The sequence below is a fragment of the Stenella coeruleoalba genome (genome assembly GCF_951394435.1).
Source record: "Stenella coeruleoalba genome assembly, chromosome: 7".
Taxonomy (NCBI): domain Eukaryota; kingdom Metazoa; phylum Chordata; class Mammalia; order Artiodactyla; family Delphinidae; genus Stenella; species Stenella coeruleoalba.
This window is the reverse complement of record NC_137153.1, coordinates 27,548,263-27,570,733: the sequence shown is the minus strand read 5'-3', so window position 1 is coordinate 27,570,733 and position 22,471 is coordinate 27,548,263. Positions and strand designations below refer to the sequence as shown.

Sequence of the window (22,471 nt, the reverse complement as noted above, 5' to 3'; positions counted from 1 at the left end):
TTCATAAATTTTTTGGTTTATACATTGGGAGGCTGAACATATGTACAGATTTTTTCCCCCTAGTGTTTAACTGATTTACCCCTTTATGATATGTATGTGATAAGTTTCACAGCTGAATTAAAATACAGTGATTATCAACCACTAAATTTTTATATATATAACATGAGAAGTTGGGCTCTTAAATCTTTCCATGACTCATGTAATCTTCTCTCGTGCCAGAATCATAATTTTAGTTATTAAATGTTTAATTACTATCATTTTTTCCACTGAAACTATAGAAATAATGCACAGAAATATATAAGATGGGTTGATGTCTCATATCCTGAGTCTGATAATTTATTTTTTAACCATCAAGATTTTACAGGCTAATCTTGTGAATCAACATGAAACTGGGAGAGGGGTCCTCACTGGGCTTTTAGCTGAGTTTTCATTAACAATGAACAAATTGATTTGGGGAGAATTACAACTTTTCAATACTGATTCTTTCCCATCCATTAATATGAGGTATTATATGAGTGAGATAGTTTCTAAAAACTATGTTTTAGAAAATATTTAATAATATCATCACAGTACTGGAACACAAATAGACAAGTAAAACAAAACAGGAATCCTTTTGTCAAACCCTAATTTGTATCCTGTAATTTTACATACTAAGTACTTTAGGTACTTGATCTGTTCCTACACTTTACATTTTGTTTCATTGGCTATATATTTGCCCATCAGTACTGCTTTATTATTGTACCCCTGTAACATACAGTTCTAGTATCTTGTGGCCGACTATCTCTCCTACATTATTCTATCAGTCTTTGACACTCACAAAAGGAAGGAGAGGAAAAAAAATCATCTCTTTTACTGACATTTAGGATGTATCTAGATTTCCTCAAGAAATAGTGAAAAACTAAAAAAATAAGATATGAAACCTTTATTTTGAATCCCTACTCAATTGATGGACTCATAGATTCAGATTTTAATGGTCAAATGCAATGGTGGTTTATTACAGGAAAATCAGTGTAATACATCATATTAATAGAATGAAGGATAACCACATGATTAACTCAGCTGAGGCAGAAAAAGCATCTGACGAACCCCAAATCTCTCATGAGACAAGCATTCAACAAATAGGAAATAGGAGGGAACTTCCTCAACTTGATAAAGGGCATTTATGGAAAACCCACAGCTAAAATCATACTCAATGGTGATGGCCTGAAAGCTTTCCCCTTAAAGAGCAGGAATGACACAAGGACACTCACTCTTGTCACTTCTAGTCAGCACTGTACTGGAAGTTCTAGCCAGAGCAATCAGGCAAGAAAAAAAAAAGAAAAGCATCCATCCTTGGAAAGGAAGAAGCAAAACTAGCTCTATTCACAGATGACATGATCTTATATACAGAATACGATCCACAAAAATACTGTTTCAGCTAATAAACAAGTTCAGCAAAAGTTGAACGATGCAAGATCAATACACAAAAGTCATCTGTATTTCTATAATTAGTAGTGAACAATCCAAAAAGGAAATTAAGAAAACCATTCCATCTATAATAGCATAAAAAAGAATAAAATACTTCGGAATAAATTTAACCAAAGAGGGGCTTCCCTGGTGGTGCAGTGGTTGAGAATCTGCCTGCTAATGCAGGGGACACGGGTTCGAGCCCTGGTCTGGGAGGACCCCACATGCCATGGAGCAACTAGGTCCGTGAGCCACAACTACTAAGCCTGCGCATCTGGAGCCTGTGCTCCGCAAAAAGAAAGGCTGCGCTAGTGAGAGGCCCGCGCACTGCGATGAAGAGTGGCCCCCGCTTGCCACAACTAGAGAAAGCCCTCGCACAGAAACAAATATGCAACACAGCAAAAATAAATAAATTAATAAACTCCTACCCCCAACATCTTCTTAAAAAAAAAAAAAAAGTAACCCAAGAGGTACAAGACTTTACAATAAAAACCACAAACAATACTGAAAGAAATTGAAGAAAACTGAAATAAATGGAAATACATTCCATGTTCATCAATGACAAGACTTAGTATCATTACGACGGCAATACTTCCCAGAGTAATCTAAATATTCACTACAATCCCTATAAAAAAACTCAATGTAATTTTTTACAGAAATGGAAAAGCTGATCCTAACATTCAAATGGAATTTCAAGGGATGCCAAATAACCAAAACAATCTTGAAAAAGAACAAAAATGGAGAACTCACGTCTTGATTTCAAAGTTTACCACAAAGCTACATGAATTAAGTAATTAAGCATGGTACTGGCATAAGGCTAGACATATAGACAAATGGAATAGAACTGAGAGTCCAGAAATAAACCCATATACCTACAGTCAATTGACTTCGGCAAGGGTGCCAAGACCATTCAATGGGAAAACAATAGTTTCTTCAACAAATGGTACAGGGACAAATGGATAACCACATGCAAAAGAATGAAGCTGAATCCCTCTCTCACAGAATATACAAAAATTAAGTCAAAGTGGATCAAAGACCTAAAATAAGAGTTAAAACTATAAAAATCTCAGAAGAAAACACAGGGGTGTATCTTCATACCCTGCAATATATTTCTTAGATATGACACTAAAAGCACAAGTAACAACAAAAACTACATAAATTGGACTTTTCCAAAATTAAAAACTTTTGTGCATCAAAGGACACTATCAAAGAAATGAAAAGACAACCTATAGAATGAGAGAAAATATTTGCAAATCACGTACCTGGAAAGGGTCTAGTACCCAGAATACATAAAGAACTTTACAAAAAGACAACCCAGTTTAAAAATGGGCAAAGGACTTCTACAAACATTTCTCCAAAGATATACAAATGGCCAACACAAGAAAAGTGGCCCAACACTATTAGTCATTCATGAAATGTAAATCAGAAATGCAAATATACTTCACATCCACTAGAATGGCAAAAATTAAAAAAAAAAAAGTATACATTGGTAAGGATGTGGAGAAACTGAAACCCTCCTCCATTGCTGGTGGGAATGTAAAATGGTATAAGCCACTGTGGAAAACAGTATGGCAGTTCCTCAATAAGTTAAAAATAGCATTACCACATGATCCAGCAATTACACTGCTAGGCACATACACAAAAGAGTTGAAAACAAGGATTCAAACAAATACTTGTACATGAATGTTCACAGCAGCACTATTCACAAATGCCAAAAGGTGAAGCAATCCAAATATCTGTTAACAAAAAAACCAAAATGTGATATACCCACACAATGGAATATTACTTAGCTTTAAAAAGGAATGAAGCGAAGAGTAGCCCCTGCTTGCCAAAACTAGAGAAAGCCCACACACAGCAACGAAGACCCAACGCAGCCAAAATTAAATAAATTAAAAGAAAAAAAGAGGAATGAAGTACTGATAAATGATGCCACAAATTGGATGAACGATGAAAACATTATAAGTGAGTGAAGCCATAGTCATATATTATATGATTCCATTTATCAGAAATACCCAGAATAGGTAAATCCATACAGACAGAAAGCAGACTGGTGGGGGCTGGGGGCAAGGAAAAATGCGGAGTGATTGCTTAATGGGTACTGGGTCTTCTCTGGGAGTGACAAAAAAGTTTTACAACTATCTAGTTGATGAGTGCATAACACTGCGCACGTACTAAATGCCACTGAACTCTACACTCTAAAATGGCTAGTTTTATGTTATGTGAATTTCACCTAAAAAAAAATCTCAACAGTCATGGTTTCTAAAGACAGTGTACTGTATCCCCTTTTAAAAAGCTGAGTTTTAAAAAGTACATATTATATGATTTCATTTATACGAAGTTCTACAAAAAGCAAAACTACAGGAACAGAAAGCAAGTCAACAGTGGCTTGCAGCCAGGAATGGGGTACTGATTACAAAGGGGCATGAGGGACTTCTGGAGTGACAGAAATGTTCTATATCTTGACTGTGGTGGTGGTGGTGATAGGGGAGTATACATCTGTCAAAACTTATCGAACTGTACACTTAAAGTGAGTATATTTTATTATGTGTCAATTATACCTCAATAAAGTTGGTTTTATAAAACTCAGTCTTGGGCTTCCCTGGTGGCGCAGTGGTTGGGAGTCCGCCTGCCGATGTAGGGGACGCGGGTTCGTGCCCCGGTCCGGGAGGATCCCGCATGCCACGGAGCGGCTGGGCCCGTGGGCCGTGGCCGCTGGGCCTGCGCATCCGGAGCCTGTGCTCTGTGGCGGCAGAGGCCACAGCGGTGAGAGGCCCGCATACCGCAAAAAAAAACAAAAACAAAAAACCTGTCTTGATTACTCTTTAAAGGTCAGGGTTGGCATTTAACGTTAATCTACTACCCTAGTATGATCAGAATTTGCTTATGATACCTATTAAGCAAAGCAATGCAGACATTATACATTAAAAATGGTCATAAACAAAAGGCCTAAGTGCCAAATAGTCTGAATACTAAAATAATAAATAAACATGGTTGCTCACCAATTCTGGAAGAGGGCAAATAGTTCCAGTATTCATATACAACCCTTCGACTACGATGAAACGTCGAGTTACACGAGCCTTGCGAGGATTCTTTAAAAGAAAAAAAAAGTAGATGTTTTAAATTTCAGTAACTCCAAATACATAATCTGTTATGTGCTCTCTAGCACTTTCACCCTACAAGATTTATTCACCAAGATAAATCAACAAATAGATAGTCAAACTAAATTAATTTCAAGCTCAAGGTTTGAGATCCTGTTATTTTGAGATGAAAAACAGTGCTTTCTTCTCTCAGACATGTTTTCAGGTCACACAGTCAACTAGGAGGCCTCACACACAAACACAAACTGTTTAGACACTGAGAATACTAAAACACAAACAAAACCCTCCAAGCCCAGAATGACTGGGAAGGGACCCAAGGGAACTTTCTGGGGGAGATGGGGACGTTTTATGTCATGATGGGGGCCATGATACCTGGGCTACACGGGTATAACCACTGGTCAAAACTGTATAACTAGGACTAATGTATTTCAATGTCTGTAAATTTTACCTAAAATAAAAAGAACTCTAATGATGATGACAATCATCATCATCACAGAGATTGAGTGGGGAGTTAGGCGAAGGTTCAGATGATACAAGAATGGCAGAATATTGAAAACAAAGCCAGGAGAAGGGTACAGGGGGCTTCACTATACTACTGTCTCCTTTGAATGTGCCAGAAATTTTCCTAATAAAAAGTTAAAAAACAGACAAACCCTGATCTCCCTTATTTACCAAAAAACAGATGAAACCCTTTTCCTTCCTTACTCCTCACTACTGGTTCAAGTAAAACTGGACCATGACCTCACCCAGTGACGTTCGAAGGTGGTGCAGTGGAGGGACTCTTTCAAGTAACACACACCTTCCCACAACCCACTGATGTCATATCACTAATAAACCACTCCCATTGCTGAATTTGTAGATGTTTCAGGTACACTGCACTGAAAAAATTCCACAGAGTTTACCGCCACCTTTCTACTCAAAGGTTTCTTGCCTCTAAGCTTCTAATGAACAATTAGAAACTCAAGTATCAGAGCTATTCTTTAAGGGGTATTTTAGAACCCACAGCTGTGTGTTAATGCTCAGAAAAGTGTCGGCTGAAGCATACAAAAGTTTACATCATTCTTGGTCATCTTCACTCGTCACTAACTCAAACCTGAAGGCTGTGGGTCTGCTGGGAGGTCACAGCTGAGGACATGGGGGCATCCCGCCTCTCCCTGCCTTTAAAAAACAAAGTATCTTTCTTATGATCTTAAAATACTCAATAAAGGAATATTTTATTTTTGGAATATTCTTGGGAAATGGAAAAGTACAAAAAAGAATTTAACAAATGAGCTCGTTACACCACACACTAGTAACTTTTTCTTGTAACTACATATCTTTGTGAATTACCTTGTTCAAATCAGGGTTTTAATCATTCTAGGACGTGAGGTTTTAAAATATTATGTTGTGAACATTTTCACATTATTTAATATTATTTAAACCATGATTTTAATGGAGATTTAATATTCCACCTTGTAGATATACCGTAAATTATTTAACTACTCCCACAGTGTTGGATTTAGGTTGTTTCCCTCATTTTGTTTTTTTACATCACGTGAATACCCTTCGATCTTTGACACCACTTCTGATTCTCTTCTAAAGACAGCACTCCAGAGGGTATGGATATTTAAGAATCCCAGAATATACCTGCCCATTTACCCTCTAGAAAGGCTGTGCCAACTGAAGCTCTCCTCAGAGTTTTTGGAAGGCCCTTTGTATCCTCACATACATCAGTGTGGCAGTGATTATTACCATAAAAAGTTTTCCCTAATTGGACAGGCAAAACCTCTTACCCTAATTTTTGTAATTGTTAGTGAAGTCAGACTATTTTCTATTTGCTCAGTTATCTGCATTTCTTCTATGAACTGCTGTTTTTATCAACTGTCTTTTTTTTTTTAAGAAGGATTAATAGGGGATAAGAGAACTCTATAAGAAAAGGAATGAAAAAACATATGAACCCCATTAGTTGGGAAACTGACAAAAAGAGTTTGATCCAAACTCAGATTATTTAACTTACTTTCAAAGGAAATATAAGCATCTAAGTACAAAATATTTAAAAATTTAACATTTATTATTTTTGTGAAAACAAAATTAAAAAAGAATTATTTCTAAAAACCAAAATGTAAAGTAATTCAGAAAGCCTACTCTTGGCAGGAATACGTAGTATAAATTAATTAGTAAAAAGGTAAAAACTATAAAATGGAAATAAATTTTAAGATAACTTTGTTATTCATTAAAAAAAAAGTCCCACAGATTATAAATCTTACACAACACACACACAGAACTTGAATATGTTGTCTTCCAAATTTGTACAATGCTAACTTGGCAAAGTAACTCTACAGCAGACTGGTTCATTGGTCACACTTTCTAAGGCAGTGTTTTTCAATACGGTAGCATTCCATTACTGAATCAGAAAAGGGACATCTTTTTACAATCTGTAGAAAAAATTCATCGGTGGAATGGTCTCAATTTTAAGATTTTCCCTATAGATTTTTCTAAATTGTATAATTATAAAACACTGTCTATAGCACACTCAGCATAAAATAGCATAAGTCTATACATATTCATCACAAGAATATGTATAATCATGAAGTGCTGCTCTTAGGCTATCACCTCAACAAAGATGATAGAATCCAAAAGGAATAATGCAAATATCTGGAAAAATGGAAATTAACACAAAATTAAGGATGTGATGATCATTTTTATCAGTTACTCTAGTAACGGACGAGTTACACTGGGAAAGTCCACTTGAAAGTGGTGTTTGAGACAAAGGATGTGATGAATGGGTTCCCAGTACAATCCACACACAGTGGTTCCTGATGGAGAACCACAGACCACAGAACTACGTTCTCTGATCATGTTGTCAGGGGCAAATAAATGCTAATTCTAACAGTGATGCTTTGAACACGATTCCTCTGTTCCACTCTCTATCAGAACAACAAGGAGCAAGTTCCACCTGCCTAATTCCCTCCCTGTTCCAAGGGACTACACAGGTGCTTGAGAAGAAGTGTAAATAGGTTGCAAGGTAGAAGGAAACCATGCTTGAGGCAGCTGCTTCCCACAGGGAGCAGCTGCTCAGAGATCTGGGATGAGGTTGGGGTAGGGAGAAAGAGTCTTCACTTTGTTCATAAATTCATAAATTAAGATCTGCCGCCATAGTGTCTTCCGGTGAATTGATACATGATTTATTCTAATATGAATAAGCCTATTTTGAATTCACTAGATACATCTTGTTAATGCCCTAATGAGTTCTGTTGTTACTTCTGTAGAGTTGAGTGTACATCCCTCCACCCCCAAAATGCATGCTGTTTTTCTTTCTCTCTTTTAGAAAGCTGTCTCGATAACCTTCCCTCAAATTTGCCATATATAATTATGGCAATGATGAGGCAATTACTATCAGGCTTGACTCTCTAATCTGAGGTACATTTAATAAGTAGAAACACCCTTATTTAATGTCCAAATGTGATCCACAAGCAAGTTTTCATGACAAATTACCATTTCACTTATAATTCAGCTGGTTAGAAAGTACAAAAGAACTGAGTAATTTTCTTCAAAAGAATACCTTTTTAAAATTTTATTTTATTTTATTTTAATTTATTTATTGTTTTATTTTTTTAAGAATCATACCTTTTGATCTTCAATTTCTTGTTCTTTCAATAGTCGATCCAGGTCATCCATATCATTATGGTTAAACAGCTTAATGTCACTACGTGATGCCTGTAATCCCTTCTGAATAGCAAAGCAGGCAGCTTTATCTCTGCAAGGAAGAGAGACCCACCAAACTGGGGTTTAAAGGGTCTTGTCAACATTCTCAGAAAAGGAATGCTTGCTTTTGTAAGTTGACCAACATCCACTTGTTAAACTGAACATGGCAAATAAATAAAACATGTTTGAACTTTAATACATTATTGTTTGCACTTCACTCTGCAAGCCTTTCCACATAACTACCATACTGATTCTGTTCCAGGAAGCAAACTCTTGCCATATTTTGACATCTGAGAAATCAGCATGCATCTTACTATATGGATGGCATATTATTCAAAGTACTCTTCTCTTTCTGAAAAATAAATGAAATACTGGTGTACCTCACCATCAGTGGCATCTCTGATTTGACTGGCCACCACTTGCCATCAAAAGGAATACTGGGTTACTGACTCTACATAACCCAGGGGAGAACTCTGAGTCATGCAGATTAATCTTCAGTAAGATCTCCTAAATTGAGTTAATGGGGGGCAGGATATATTTCTTAAATTAAGTGTATTATTTAAAAGTACATGCAACACTTCTACTTCTGAGAAAATAGACGTATTTTCCCTATTTTTCTCACTGGGTACAACCAAAAATCCTGGACATCATGTATAAGACAAACATAAGATGATGCTGAAAAATGGAGAGAAAAGGCAGACCAGCGAGGGACCTGAGAAATGACATGAAACAAGTTCCTGGATTTTTCTAACTTGGAGCTGATGCAGCTGGCAAACTGGAAATGCCAACAGGCAGAGACAGAAAAGCTCTGACGAAAGTCTGCTCTCTGTAGCCAAAGGGATAGGAAAGGGGGCAGCCCGGCAAATGTCTCTACTGCAGCCAAACCACAGAAAAACCTGGGCCTGTCCCCTCCACACTAGCAAAGGCTGAGAGGGAGGCCCAGACTCTAACCGCCAGAAGGCCATAACAAGGCTCCCCAATACCCCTGTGGGCGCTGTCAGAGAAGGGAGCCAGAACTTGTATCTCTGCTGGGTAGTAACAAGTGGCTCCCACTGTGGTGTTAGTGAAGACTGTGTGGAGAGACCTAACTTCCAATTCCCTGCAGGGAGAGACACTCTCCCCTGCCTATGCTTAGGCTGTGTCAGGGGAGGCTCAGAGAAGAGTAGGACTCTCACCAACAACCAGAAGAATGAAAATAACCCCACCTCAGTGTCAATGGAGGCCCCATGAGGACCCTGGACTTGTACTTCCACCTGACAGTAATGAGGCAGCAGTGCCCCCCTGCCCTTGTTGGAAGACTGTCAGAGAAAGCCAATTAAAACAGAAAGTTTAAATAAAGCATAAACTATAACAGCATAATATGAAACTGTTCATGTTTCACTTGTCATACCAAGAACCAGAAAATATCACACAATGAAAAAACAAACAAACAAACAAAAAACAATCAACAAATGCCAGTACTGAGATGACAGAGCTGTCAGGATGATCTGATAATGACTTTAAAACAGTCATGATAAAAATGTTTCATGAGTAATTATGAACATGCTTGAAACAAATGAAAAAACAGGAAGCTGCAGCAGAGAAAAGGAAGATACAAAGAAGAATCCTGTGGGGATATTAGAACTAAAAAGCAAAATAGTCAAAAGAAAAAGCATAGTGGATGAATTCAGCAGCAGAATGGAGAGAGGAAAGAATCAGTGAGCTGAAAGATGTAACAGTAGAAATCAAGTCAATGTAAATCGCAGAGAGAAAGTAGACTAGAAAGAAAAGAACAGTCTCATGGACCTGTGAGACTACAATAAAATATGCAGCATTCAAGTCTGTGGAGTTCTAAAGAGAATGAGGGTGGGACTAAAAAGGTACTTAAAGAAATAATGGCTGAAAACCTATAGATTAAAGAATAGGCTTAAAACTATAGATTAAAGAAGCTGAGCAAAATTCTTGCAGGTAAACCCAAACAAATAAATGCCAATACAATTATAGTCAAACTCCTGAAAACTAATGACAAAGAAAAAAATCTTGAAATCAGCACAAGAAAAATGACACCTTACTTGTAAGAGAAAAGCAATTTGAGTGACAGTAGATTTCTCATAAGAAACCATTAACAACAACAACAAAAAACAAGGAACCATTAACACCAGAAAAAAGTGTCCCAATGTATTTCAAATGCTGAAAAAAAAGACCTAGCAACCAAGAATCCAAAACTAGCAAAAATATCCTTTAGGAATGAGGGGGAGAAGACACTCTCAGTTGAAAAAAAACTAAGAGACTCTGTCCCAAGCTGACTTCCCCTAAAGGAATGGCTAGAGAAAGCTCTCCACATAGAAAAAATAAATAAATAAAAGAATCTTAGATTATCAGGAAGGAAGAAAAAACACTGTAAAGAGTATGAACAAACACACTAGGCTTTTCTTCCCCTCTTGAGTTTTCTAAGTTATTTTGGATGGTTGAAGTAAAAATTATAACACTCTCTGATGTGGTTCTCAAACTGTTTACAGGAAATACTTAAAACAACTGTATTATAAATAAGGAGAGTAAGGGGATGTAAAGGAAGATAAAAGATTCATAACTGAACTGGTAAAATAACACCCGCAGAATGTGATAACTTATGCATACATATAACATCATACTTAGAGCAATGACTAAAAAACTATACAAAGAGAAACACTCGAAAACAAATAAATAAAATAAACGAGATAAATAAAAATGGAACTCCAAAACTCATTCAATTAACCCTGAGAAAGGCAGGAAAAAGAGAAAAGAAAACAAAAAACAGAGAGAACAAATAAGAAACAAAAAATAAAAATTGGGAGATTTAAGATACCATATATCAATAATTACATTAAATGTAAATGGCTAAAATATACAATTTAAAGACAGGGAGTGGCAGATTGGATTAAACATGCTGTCTATAAGAAGTTCACTTCAAATGTAATGAGATGGGTAGTAAGGGAATGTGTGTGTGTGTGTGTGTATACATGTAGTTATATATATATAGTTATATGCTATATATATGTATGTATGTTATATACAGTAATATAGGTAGTAAGGGTATACATATATATTACATACAATAAACACACCATGCAAACATTCAAAAGGGAAAGCAGAGTGCCTATGTTAAAATCTGATAAAGTAGACTTTGGAACAAAGAAAATTACCAGAGACACAGAAGGATGTTATATAATGATAAAAAGAATCAACTAACCAGGAAAACTTATCCTAAATATGCACCAAATAACAGAGCTACAAAAGACACAAAAACTAATAAAAGTGAAACAAGAAATTGACAAATTACAACAACTGACAGAACTACCAAACAGAAAATCAGCAAGGATAAAAAAGAACTCAATAACACCATCAACTAGAAAGATCTAATTGTCATTTATAGAACACTCCATTCAGCAGAATATTTTTTTTCTATTTAATGATAATGACAAAAAATTTTTTTTTCTCAAAAGGTAAATAAAGTTTCATATGTAAATTGCTTTTTATCTCACTAAAACTTTTATATAAGTATACCTTAGGAAGTCAACATGTAAAACTAGCGCTTCTCTTAGTGGATTAAAGGATAGAAGTGGCAAATGAATGTTCTGTATGTTTTTTTGGTTTTTAATTTGCATATCAGTGGCTTTTAAAAAATAATGGTCAGTGTAACATTTGATCATCGAATACTATAATATGAAAAACAGAAATGTATAAAGAAGGAAATTAATCACATGTGTCCTATCATGGAGTGATACCTTCTCACTGGTGTCCTCACGTGGCCTTTTTCTGTATTTACCAGAATATTCTTTTTTAAGTGACTATGGAACATATTCCAAGATAGACCACATCATGAGCCATAAAACAAACTGTAACAAATTAAAAATTTCCAAACGCCTGGAAACTAAACAACACACTTCTACATAACTCATGGGTCAAAGAGAGAGTCTAAAGAGAAACAAAATACAGAAATGAACTAAACAAAAATGAAAATAAACACATCAAAATTTGTGGAACACAACTATAGCAGTGATGACAGGGAAATTCACAGCACTACTACATTAGACATGAGGAAAAGTCTCAAATCAGTAATTGAAGTGCTCACCTCAAGAACCTAGACAGAGGAAACTAAACTTCAAATGAGCAGAAGGCAGGAAATAATACCAGAAATCAGTAGAAATGAAAACAAAAATACAATGTAGAAAAATCTATGAAACAAGGAGCTGATTCTTTGAAAAGATCAATAAAATTGACAAATCTCTAGCAAAAATGACAAAAAAAGAGAGTAGACAGAAATTACCAGTTAGGAAGGAAACAGGGATCTGCAGACATTAGAAGGATAATAAGGGACTATCACAAACAATGCTACACATACAAATTTGACGATTTAGAAGAAATGGACCAACTCCTTGAAAAACACGAACTACCTCAACTCACTCAATATTTGAATAGCCTTACAAGTATTAAGGAAATTAAATTCATAGTTAAAATACTTCCAAAAAACCCCCCCAAAAACTCCAGGTCCAGCTGTTTTTATTGGAGAATTCTACCAAACATTTAAAGAACTAACAACAGTTTTATACAGTTTCTCCAGAAAATAAGAGGGAACACTTTCAAATTGACTTTATGAAGTATTACCCTGATGCCAAGACCAAAGTCTAAAAACAGTAAGTATGGTAGCATCAGGGAAATATAGACTAAAACTACAATGAGATATCTGTACACACCTATCAGAATGGCTAAAAAAAAAAAAAAAAGTGACAACACCAAATGCTCCTGAGGATGTTGGAGAAACTAGATCACTTATACACTGTTGATGGAAATGTAAAATAATACAGCCACTCTGGTAAAGTTTAGCAATTTCTTAAAAAGCTTAATGCACAATAGTTTATGACCAGCAACTGCATTCCTTGGCATATATCCCAAAGAAATGAAAACTTATGTACACAGAAAAACCTATACAGGAATATTTACAGCACCTTTATTTGTAACAGCCCCAAACTAGAAACAGCTCTGATATCCTTAATAGGTGAATGGTTCAACAAACTGTGGTGTATCCATACCATGGAATATGACTCAGCAATCAAAAGGCACAAACTCTTGATTCATATAACAACTCTGGAGAATCTCCAAATAATTAATGCTGAATGAGAAAAGCCAATCCTCAAATGTTTTACCTACTGTATGATTACATTTGTACAACAATCTTGAAATGATGAAATTATAGAAATGGAGAATAGATTAGTGGCTGCCAGGGGTTAAAGAGTGGGTAGAGTAGAAAGGATATGGGTGTGGCAACAAGAGGGATTATCTTGACTTCATCAATGTCAACAGCCCACTTTTGAAACTGTATTACACTTTTGCAAGAGGTGACCATTGGGGAAGACTGGGTAAAGGGCACATAAAATTTCTGTATTATTTCTTACAAGTGTATGTGAATCCACGATTATCTCAATATAAAACACTTCATTAGAAAAGGGTACACAAAGTAACATAAAAAAGACAGAGTGACAAGGAAAAACTTACGTATATAAACAACCATTGTTCTGAGACCTACCGGCAAAGCATTATCACTGTTTACTACAAAAGAAAGAAAATAAAACATCGAACATAGAGTCTATGCCTAATGAATTTATCAAAAACAATTTATCAAATAATTTACTAAACACCATTTTTAACTCTAGCATTCCTACTTTCAAATGAATTTCAGGTGGAATATTTAAAATTATGTATAAGGGAATAATTAAGTTGTCTAATGGCTCACTAGAAACTGAAGTTCTAAGACACCAGGCATAAGGTTTGAAAGTGAGTTTAGACTAGGTTTCCTAGCAGTGAAAACCAAAAGGACAACATAGTATTTATTATCTGACAAAGGAAGCATACAAGTTCAACTGTAACTGTAAACTTTTTCTGGACTTTAAACTCAAAAAGGAATTTATGGTGGGGGCTTGTATAAAGCGACATTGGCTGACACTGTATTGTAGTTGTCTGCAACTATGCTTTATTAAAAAACTAGAATCACTGTTTAAATCACTGGCTCTCAAATTTGTGATGAGTCTTTATTATTATTGATTTTTTAAACTATGTGCAAGAAATTAATAGAAACATTCATTTTCATGGTCACATTGGGAAACAATTCTACTCCAGGCCATGTGCTGGAGTGCTCCCAGGTAACTGTCACAGGGCTGTGGGGAAGAATGGGACACAAGCACGCTGAAAACCCCTAGGAAGAGCCAGCCCTGCAGCGTGTGCTTGAGCTTGTTGCACTACAGGTGCTCCGACAGTAAGTGAGAAGCAGCAGGATGGTACAGGGACCGAGGTAAGCCTGGCTCTGAAGTCCAGTCACTTGGACCCCTCTTCTGAGCTCCAGCCTCCATTCATTCTCTTACTGAAGGTATTTATTGAGCACCACTAAATGGCACATGCTATCCTAGGCAATGGGCTGGTATAAACTGTTGAATGTGCTATAAGAGAGTACAGTGAGTGTGAGGCAAGATGAGCCAAGAGCAGAGGGTACGGGTGCACATAAGCACACATGCCCACACCTACATATATAAGTTAAGGGAGGCTTGAGAAACTGATTTTGACAGGCATGTAAGTGCCTACATGGTCATGGATTCACAAGGATACCAAACTCCTCTGGCTGTAAAATTTTCTCCACATGCAGCAAGGGGTCTTGACCTGGTCTGAGAGCTTGGGAAAGGCTTTCCTGCAGAGGTGGTATATGTGCAGGATGAGCAGGAATTAAGCAGGAGATGAGAGGAGGAACAATGTTCTAGGCATAGGGACTCAGGGTCTTAGCACGTGCAAAGGCCTTGAGAGGAAACTAGCATATAAGGCTGGTAAGGCTACACAGCATGACCACCTAAGGGAAAATGGTAGAAAATGGGTCTAAAACAGCAGTCTAGAATGTACAAGATCATAATAAGAACTTGGATATTTATTTTAGGAACAATGGAAGCTCTTAAATGGAGTGTCTGGATATGGTGTCAAAAAGGAAAAGAGGAAACAAAAGTCACTCTGAGACCTAAATTAAGAGAGTCATTTAATAGTCCACTCAAAAGATAACAGAGGCTCGGGCTAGTGGCAGGTGCTTCTGATGGGTATAACCAGCTGCCTGGGCTATGCCAGCCCTCACTCTACTCCTCTCTGCTCTTCCCCTCCACAGTAAAAAGCAACACCATACATCTAGTGCACATGTATGCAAGTGTGTAGATTTGTTCCTGGAAAGTTAAGGAAGTCTGCAACTCATGACTTCTATATTCTTAACAAGCCATGAAGCAAGATCAGCAGAGACCAAGAGTCGCAGCGAGGGTGCTGAGAAGTGGAGTGACTTTATCAGGTAGTGTGAGTGACTAGGTGGGTTACGACCATGGACTCACAAGGACACCACACTGTCACAGAGCTGCACAGGGAAAGCAGACGGCTGGCCCCCTCCTACGTAAGTTTGGCCTTCTCAACATCAATAAATAAAATCATAATGGCAGATAACGAAGCACCGACACTTTAAGGCATCCCTCCAGTGGAGGTCTCACTAATTCTGCAGAACTACTTGGCTGGGTGACTGTATATTTCTTTAAAAATGAAAAAAAAAAAAAGTCAATATTATTTTAGGCAGATGACCTCTAACAAAGGAATTCTCTAGGAGGGCCAATATTATTTCCAAAGGAATTCTGGTAAGAAATGGCAGTAAAGATTACTTACACAAACACAATGTCCCCTCTCTTAGAGTAAGCAGGAATAGCACTGGCTATGGTGGCAAACCCATATGAGTATATAATGGCTTCTTCTGTCTTCATAAATTTTGCCAGGCGGTCTTCCAAATCCAAGTGCACATCTAGTTCAAGAGTAAAAAGTCAAATGGTTAAACTGTCTTATAATTCTTTTTCTTTGACTAAAGAATAAATAAAATAACATAAGCAGTTTAGTTGTTAATACTGTCTAAGATAATTCTGGGCCAAAACTGTTTCTGTACTCTGTGAACTGAATCAGCTACTCATTTGTCTATAAATATGTGACTGGGACAGCTCTGACTCTAGGTTTTGCTTTTATATCACTCTAGCAATAAGAATTCAAGGTCCAGTGACCTTGTCTGCTTTAACTTCCCTCAACCAAAAATGCCAAGACTTTACCAATGTACGACATTAATTTATTAACACCTTTTTGCATTTTAGTAGAAGTGACCAAACCAGGCACTAAGACAACTGTCAACCAGCTTTTAAAAGGAAAAGAAAGAAAAAAGAAAAGTAGTTAAGTTAAAAAGAACCCCACATACTCTGCATCAAGAGAGAGGAACTTTTTTCAGTTGTGGTGGTCACTCCTCTAACAGTTTGTGTCAGCACTTAGTTGTGGCACCTGCCATCACTCTGCAGGACTGAGTTTCTGTCTGAATTTCTTTTTAAGTGTACTGGTGAATTCAAACGTATAGTACAAAGAGAAATATGGTCCTTTTATGGAAGCAGCTTAAGAAGAATGTTGATGTAATTATAGGGATAAATTGTAATTATTAAACTGGTATTTTTTTTCTCTCTTACATCATGGTTCCATATAGCCTTTCACCTTCCCAGGCTAAGCCATGAGGCTTCACACCCTGGGATGGAGGGACCAGCGATGTCTAAAATAAATAGTGTACCAGCTGGCTGTGAACTGGAAAACTTCGAAGTGTCTGAAAATGAGGCATTACCCAAGAGAGAGAAAAATTTTTTAAACCTTCTTTAGTTCTTTTAACTACAGCAGGACCCAAGTCTGGAGAACAAGATCAGAGTTTTACCACATGCTCTGCGCAAAAAGAACTCAGAAGTTGATACAGGAAGGATGCAGCCAGGCCCCTCCAGCCTTGGAGCTTCATGGGAGAAACGAGAAACTCTGAGGAGTAAAGGCAGACTTTCAGAGCCGTGCCATGTCCACCGAGGGGAACTCAGAAGTGGAGGCAGTGGCAGGGGACCCAGACGTTCCCCAGTGAGGGGTGGTGGAGAGGGCCGATGGCCCGGCAGAGCCCTCCGGCCCAGATGTCGAGGACCTGTGGCTGGGAGCCTCGCTCCAGAAGACCCCTTCAGCATCAGCCTTCCCTCCAAGTATGCCCCTCCCTATCAGAGACATTCCTGGTGAGAAGGGAGAGAGGGAAAAGACCTGAGGGACTGAGATATACAAAAGAAACAACTTAACCCAGCTGGATACAAGGCTGGACAGTGAGTGGACTAAATATTTCCAACAGAGACCTGGTTAGTTGTTAAGTGTGAGATTTCCACCAACTTCCAGGAAGGAACAAGTGAGTAAGGTCAGTTTAGCAACAGGAACAAACAACTTTTTAGAACATGTGAATAAAGTGTCTAAAATCTGTAAACCCACTCACTGATTTATCAGTGGCAAGTTAATCTTATTGTGATGCTTTTAACTAGTAAAAGACAAATTTAAGAATTATAAAAGATACAACTTCACAAAGGACTATATTTTAAAAAGTAGTTAAATGAGGGCTGTCCAACAATCTCATTCAATTGTTAATCAAACATTTAGTAAGTATCACATAAAAATACTCTGATAAGCACTGGATCAAAGAGAAATATAGGGTTTCTGCCACTTGACAAGGTGAGACAGCTAAGAGAGGCACCTGGCAGCTGTCAATGGAGAACTCGGAGCCCAGAGGGGCAGATACAAGGCTAAGCTGTGCCTTCAGTCCCCTGGTCTGAAGCACTTGGGCCCCTTCTACACTCAGAACTACAACACGTTCACAGTGACTTCTGACTAAAGGCACACAGGTCCCTCGATTGTGAACCAAAGGCTGCTGCGGTGGGCGCCAGCTATTGAGTGAGAGATGAGAAGACACAGAGGGTCCGAACTAAATCTCAATTTGATGGCAAGAGAGGTGTAGTGAGGAATTAGAAAATTTAGCAGCAATATCCAAATAATAAAATAAATTGAAGACACTTCATTTGTAGACTTCTTAAAGGATGATACAGAATTGTGAAAATGAACTATTTATCCCATTCCAATTTATCCCATCAAGTAATGATAAACAACTAGGCATGCTTCTTCCCATTTATAAGTTAAAATGTATACCAACATAGTTTATTACATAAAAAACACATGAAATACCACTTTATTTCCATTACCAATCAGGTAGTCATTTTTATAGAAGTGACACTTTCATTAGATCAACATTAAATAAATATGAGATTTCACAATAACGTTTAGAAGAATGCATCCCGGTTGATCAAAATGGTACCAAAAGAGTGCTTAGCTCTTCAAGCATCAAATCTGTGACACCAACACCACCAAGTCTGAAGACTTGATCTTGCTCCTGACTGCCCGCCCTTCCACGAGATATGCTGCCAGGGAAATGTGGCAGGCAAAGTCTGGCAAGAACGAGGAAAGCAGCAAAGCACCAGAGAACCAGCTACCTCCATGCAGCTGAGCATGGGCGTGTCTCAGGCATGTCTTCCTTTCCTCTTTGTTAGTGCTCTCTGAGCACCCTGCCTACAGATACGTCCCCACCATTCTGTTGCCTCTCACTTCTGATGAGACAGGAGGGCAGGTCCCCCATAGGAGGCCTCCTTCAAATTACAATGCTGCCTCTAAACTGGGAATCATCTACCCCAAATCTCAACAATTTAGCTAGCAGATGGACAACCCAAGCCACAGTGAATTGCTCTCATTCAATATCTGCATTTTAAAAAGAAAAAAACATGCTATGTTTACAGACACATAGCTATGCTATACAGACAAACTGTTTTTGGCAACTACAAAAAAGGATTTTAAATCATTCTGTAGCTCTAAATGACTCTCTTCACTGATTAGCAATAAAACAGTAAAACAATCTTGGCTTTGTTTTAGGGCTTTAGAGTTAGCTACCCAGTTGATAAAAATTATGTTAGTATTCTCATTATACATACTCATAGCCATTTTTATGTCATTGCCATAAAGTGGTAAGAAGAATCTCTTTACAATAAATCAATGACTTACTGGTTCTTGCCTAGTCCCAAAAGTTTAAAAAAGATGGGCCTTTCCTCCTCCTATCTAAAGACACTGGGTTTTAGGGGATGTCAGCCATGCAAAGCAGGTTTTGTGACAGGTAAACACGGACAGTTGCATAACATCTTTTGATGTCTGATAGCTACTCTGCAATGAAGAAACTCTTAACCCAAAGGCGGGGGAGGCAGCAAACAGAAAAACTGCCAGGGCATGTTCTTTGACTTTGGATGCCTATCTTCTGTGTGTATGATCCATTTAAACAATTAGTGCCACAGCTTTGCACGCGTCATTCTCTAATTCACTGCTAGGAACCAATAGGGTAGGCAAGAGGCCACGGAGGAAGGTGACCAGAAAGCCTCTGTGTCTTCTCAGCACTTGTTGCCCTTTCTGGCACCTGCTCCCTCACCAGAATGTAAGAGACGGGAGGCAAGGCCAGGGCAGGATGCCCTACACCAAACACAAGGCCTGGCCATGGCAGTCATCACAGGGGGTTCAGATCTGGGCTCCCTCATTGCCAGGTCTGAACCATGGACAGGCCCAAAACTGCTCTGTGCCTCTCAGTCCTTCCTCTGTCAAATGGTTAACAGTTCTACCTGCCTCAAAGGACTGTTAGGAGAACTGCAAGAGAATGCTTATAAAACACTCAGAACAATGTCTGGCATGGAAAAAGCAACATGCTGGTGTTTGTTCAACTAACTCAATATTTGTAGAATAAAAATAAGCTTTTTTTTTAATGAGATTTAGGGAGATTGTCTTTCAGTGTAGATTATAAATCTATAATAGGATTTTTACTTTCCTTGTCATCCTACTTTATCTGATTTTTTTTCTTTACATCTTTACTGGAGTATAACTGCTTTACAATGGTGTTAGTTTCTGCTTTACAACAAAGTGAATCAGTTATACATATACATATGTTCCCATATCTCTTCCCTCTTGCATCTCCCTCCCTCCCACTCTCCCTATCCCACCCCTCTAGGTGGTCACAAAACACCAAGCTGATCTCCCTGTGCTATGCGGCTGCTTCCCACTAGCAATCTATTTTACATTTAGTAGTGTATATATGTCCATGCCACTCTCTCGCTTTGTCACAGCTTACCCTTCCCCCTCCCCATATCCTCAAGTCCATTCTCAACTAGGTCTGTGTCTTTATTCCTGTCTTACCCCTAGGTTCTTCATGACATTTTTTTCCCTTAAATTCCATACATATGTGTTAGCATACGGTATTTGTCTTTCTCTTTCTGACTTACTTCACTCTGTATGACAGACTCTAGGTCCATCCACCTCATTACAAATAGCTCAATTTCGTTTCTTTTTATGGCGGAGTAATATTCCATTGTATATATGTGCCACATCTTCTTTATCCATTCATCCGATGATGGACACTTAGGTTGTTTCCATCTCCGGGCTATTGTAAATAGAGCTGCAATGAACATTTTGGTACATGACTCTTTTTGAATTATGGTTTTCTCAGGGTATATGCCCAGTAGTGGGATTGCTGGGTCATATGGTAGTTCTATTTGTAGTTTTTTAAGGAACCTCCATACTGTTCTCCATAGTGGCTGTACCAATTCACATTCCCACCAGCAGTGCAAGAGGGTTCCCTTTTCTCCACACCCTCTCCAGCATTTATTGCTTGTAGATTTTTTGATGATGGCCATTCTGACTGGTGTGAGATGATATCTCATTGTAGTTTTGATTTGCATTTCTCTAATGATTAATGATGTTGAGCACTCTTTCATGTGTTTGTTGGCAGTCTGTATATCTTCTTTGGAGAAATGTCTATTTAGGGCTTCTGCCCATTTTTGGATTGGGTTGTTTGGTTTTCTGTCATTGAGCTGCATGAGCTGCCTATAAATTTTGGAGATTAATCCTTTGTCAGTTGCTTCATTTGCAAATATTTTCTCCCATTCTGAGTGTTGTCTTTTGGTCTTGTTTATGGTTTCCTTTGCTGTGCAAAAGCTTTGAAGTTTCATTAGTCCCATTTGTTTATTTTTGTTTTTATTTCCACTGCTCTAGGAGGTGGGTCAAAAAGGATCTTGCTGTGATTTATGTCATAGAGTGTCCTGCCCATGTTTTCCTCTAAGAGTTTGATAGTTTCTGGCCTTACATTTAGGTTTTTAATGCATTTTGAGCTTATTTTTGTGTATGGTGTTAGGGAGTGATCTAATCTCATACTTTTACATGTACCTGTCCAGTTTTCCCAGCACCACTTATTGAAGAGGCTGTCCTTTCTCCAAAGTACATTCCTGCCTCCTTTATCAAAGATAAGGTGACCATATATGCGTGGGTTTATCACTGCGCTTTCTATCGTGTTCCATTGATCTATCTTTCTGTTTCTGTGCCAGTACAATACTGTCTTGATTACTGTCACTTTGTAGTATAGTATGAAGTCAGGGAGCCTGATTCCTCCAGCTCCATTTTTGGTTCTCAAGATTGCTTTGGCTATTCGGGGTCTTTTGTGTTTCCATACAAAATTGTGAAATTTTTTGTTCTAGATCTGTGAAAAATGCCAGTGGTAGTTTGACAGGGATTGCATTGAATCTGTAGATTGCTTTGGGTAGTAGAGTCATTTTCACAATGTTGATTCTTCCAATCCAAGAACATGGTATATCTCTCCACGTATTTGTATCATCTTTAATTTCTTTCAACAGTGTCTTATAATTTTCTGCATACAGTTCTCCTTAGGTAGGTTTATTCCTAGATATTTTATTCTTTTTGTTGCAATTGTAAATGGGAGTGTTTTCTTAATTTCACTTTCAGATTTTTCACCATTAGTGCATAGGAATGCCAGAGATTTCTGTGCATTAATTTTGTATCCTGCTACTTTACCAAATTCATTGATTAGGTCTAGTAGTTTTCTGGTAGCATCTTTAGGATTCTCTACGTATAGTATCATGTCATCTGCAAACAGTGACAACTTTACTTCTTCTTTTGCGATTTGGATTCCTTTTATTTCTTTTTCTTCTGATTGCTGTGGCAAAAACTTCCAAAACTATGTTGAATAATAGTGGTGAGAGTGGGCAACCTTGTCTTGTTCCTGGTCTTAGTGAAAATGGTTTCATTTTTTCACCACTGAGGACAATGTTGGCTGTGGGTTTGTCATATATGGCCTTTATTATGTTGAGGAAAGTTCCCTCTATGCCTACTTTCTGCAGGGTTTTTATCATAAATGGGTGTTGAATTTTGTCAAAAGCTTTCTCTGCATCTGTTTAGATGATCGTATGTTTTTTCTCCTTCAATTTGTTAATATGGTGTATCACATTGATTGCTTTGCATATACTGATGAATCC

General features: G+C 37.7%; 1 protein-coding gene across 1 annotated transcript in view; it reads right to left on the bottom strand.

Moving 5' to 3' along the window:
* SPTLC1 (serine palmitoyltransferase long chain base subunit 1) overlaps window positions 1-22,471 on the bottom strand; it is a 74,938-nt gene that overhangs the window by 15,540 nt on the left and 36,927 nt on the right. The window contains exons 6-8 of the mRNA XM_079927908.1: window positions 15,918-16,050; window positions 8,151-8,280; window positions 4,446-4,535 (exon numbers count right to left, since the gene is read on the bottom strand). Of these exons, the coding sequence (XP_079784034.1) occupies window positions 4,446-4,535; window positions 8,151-8,280; window positions 15,918-16,050 (353 nt within the window). The remainder of the gene's footprint in view (window positions 1-4,445; window positions 4,536-8,150; window positions 8,281-15,917; window positions 16,051-22,471) is intronic.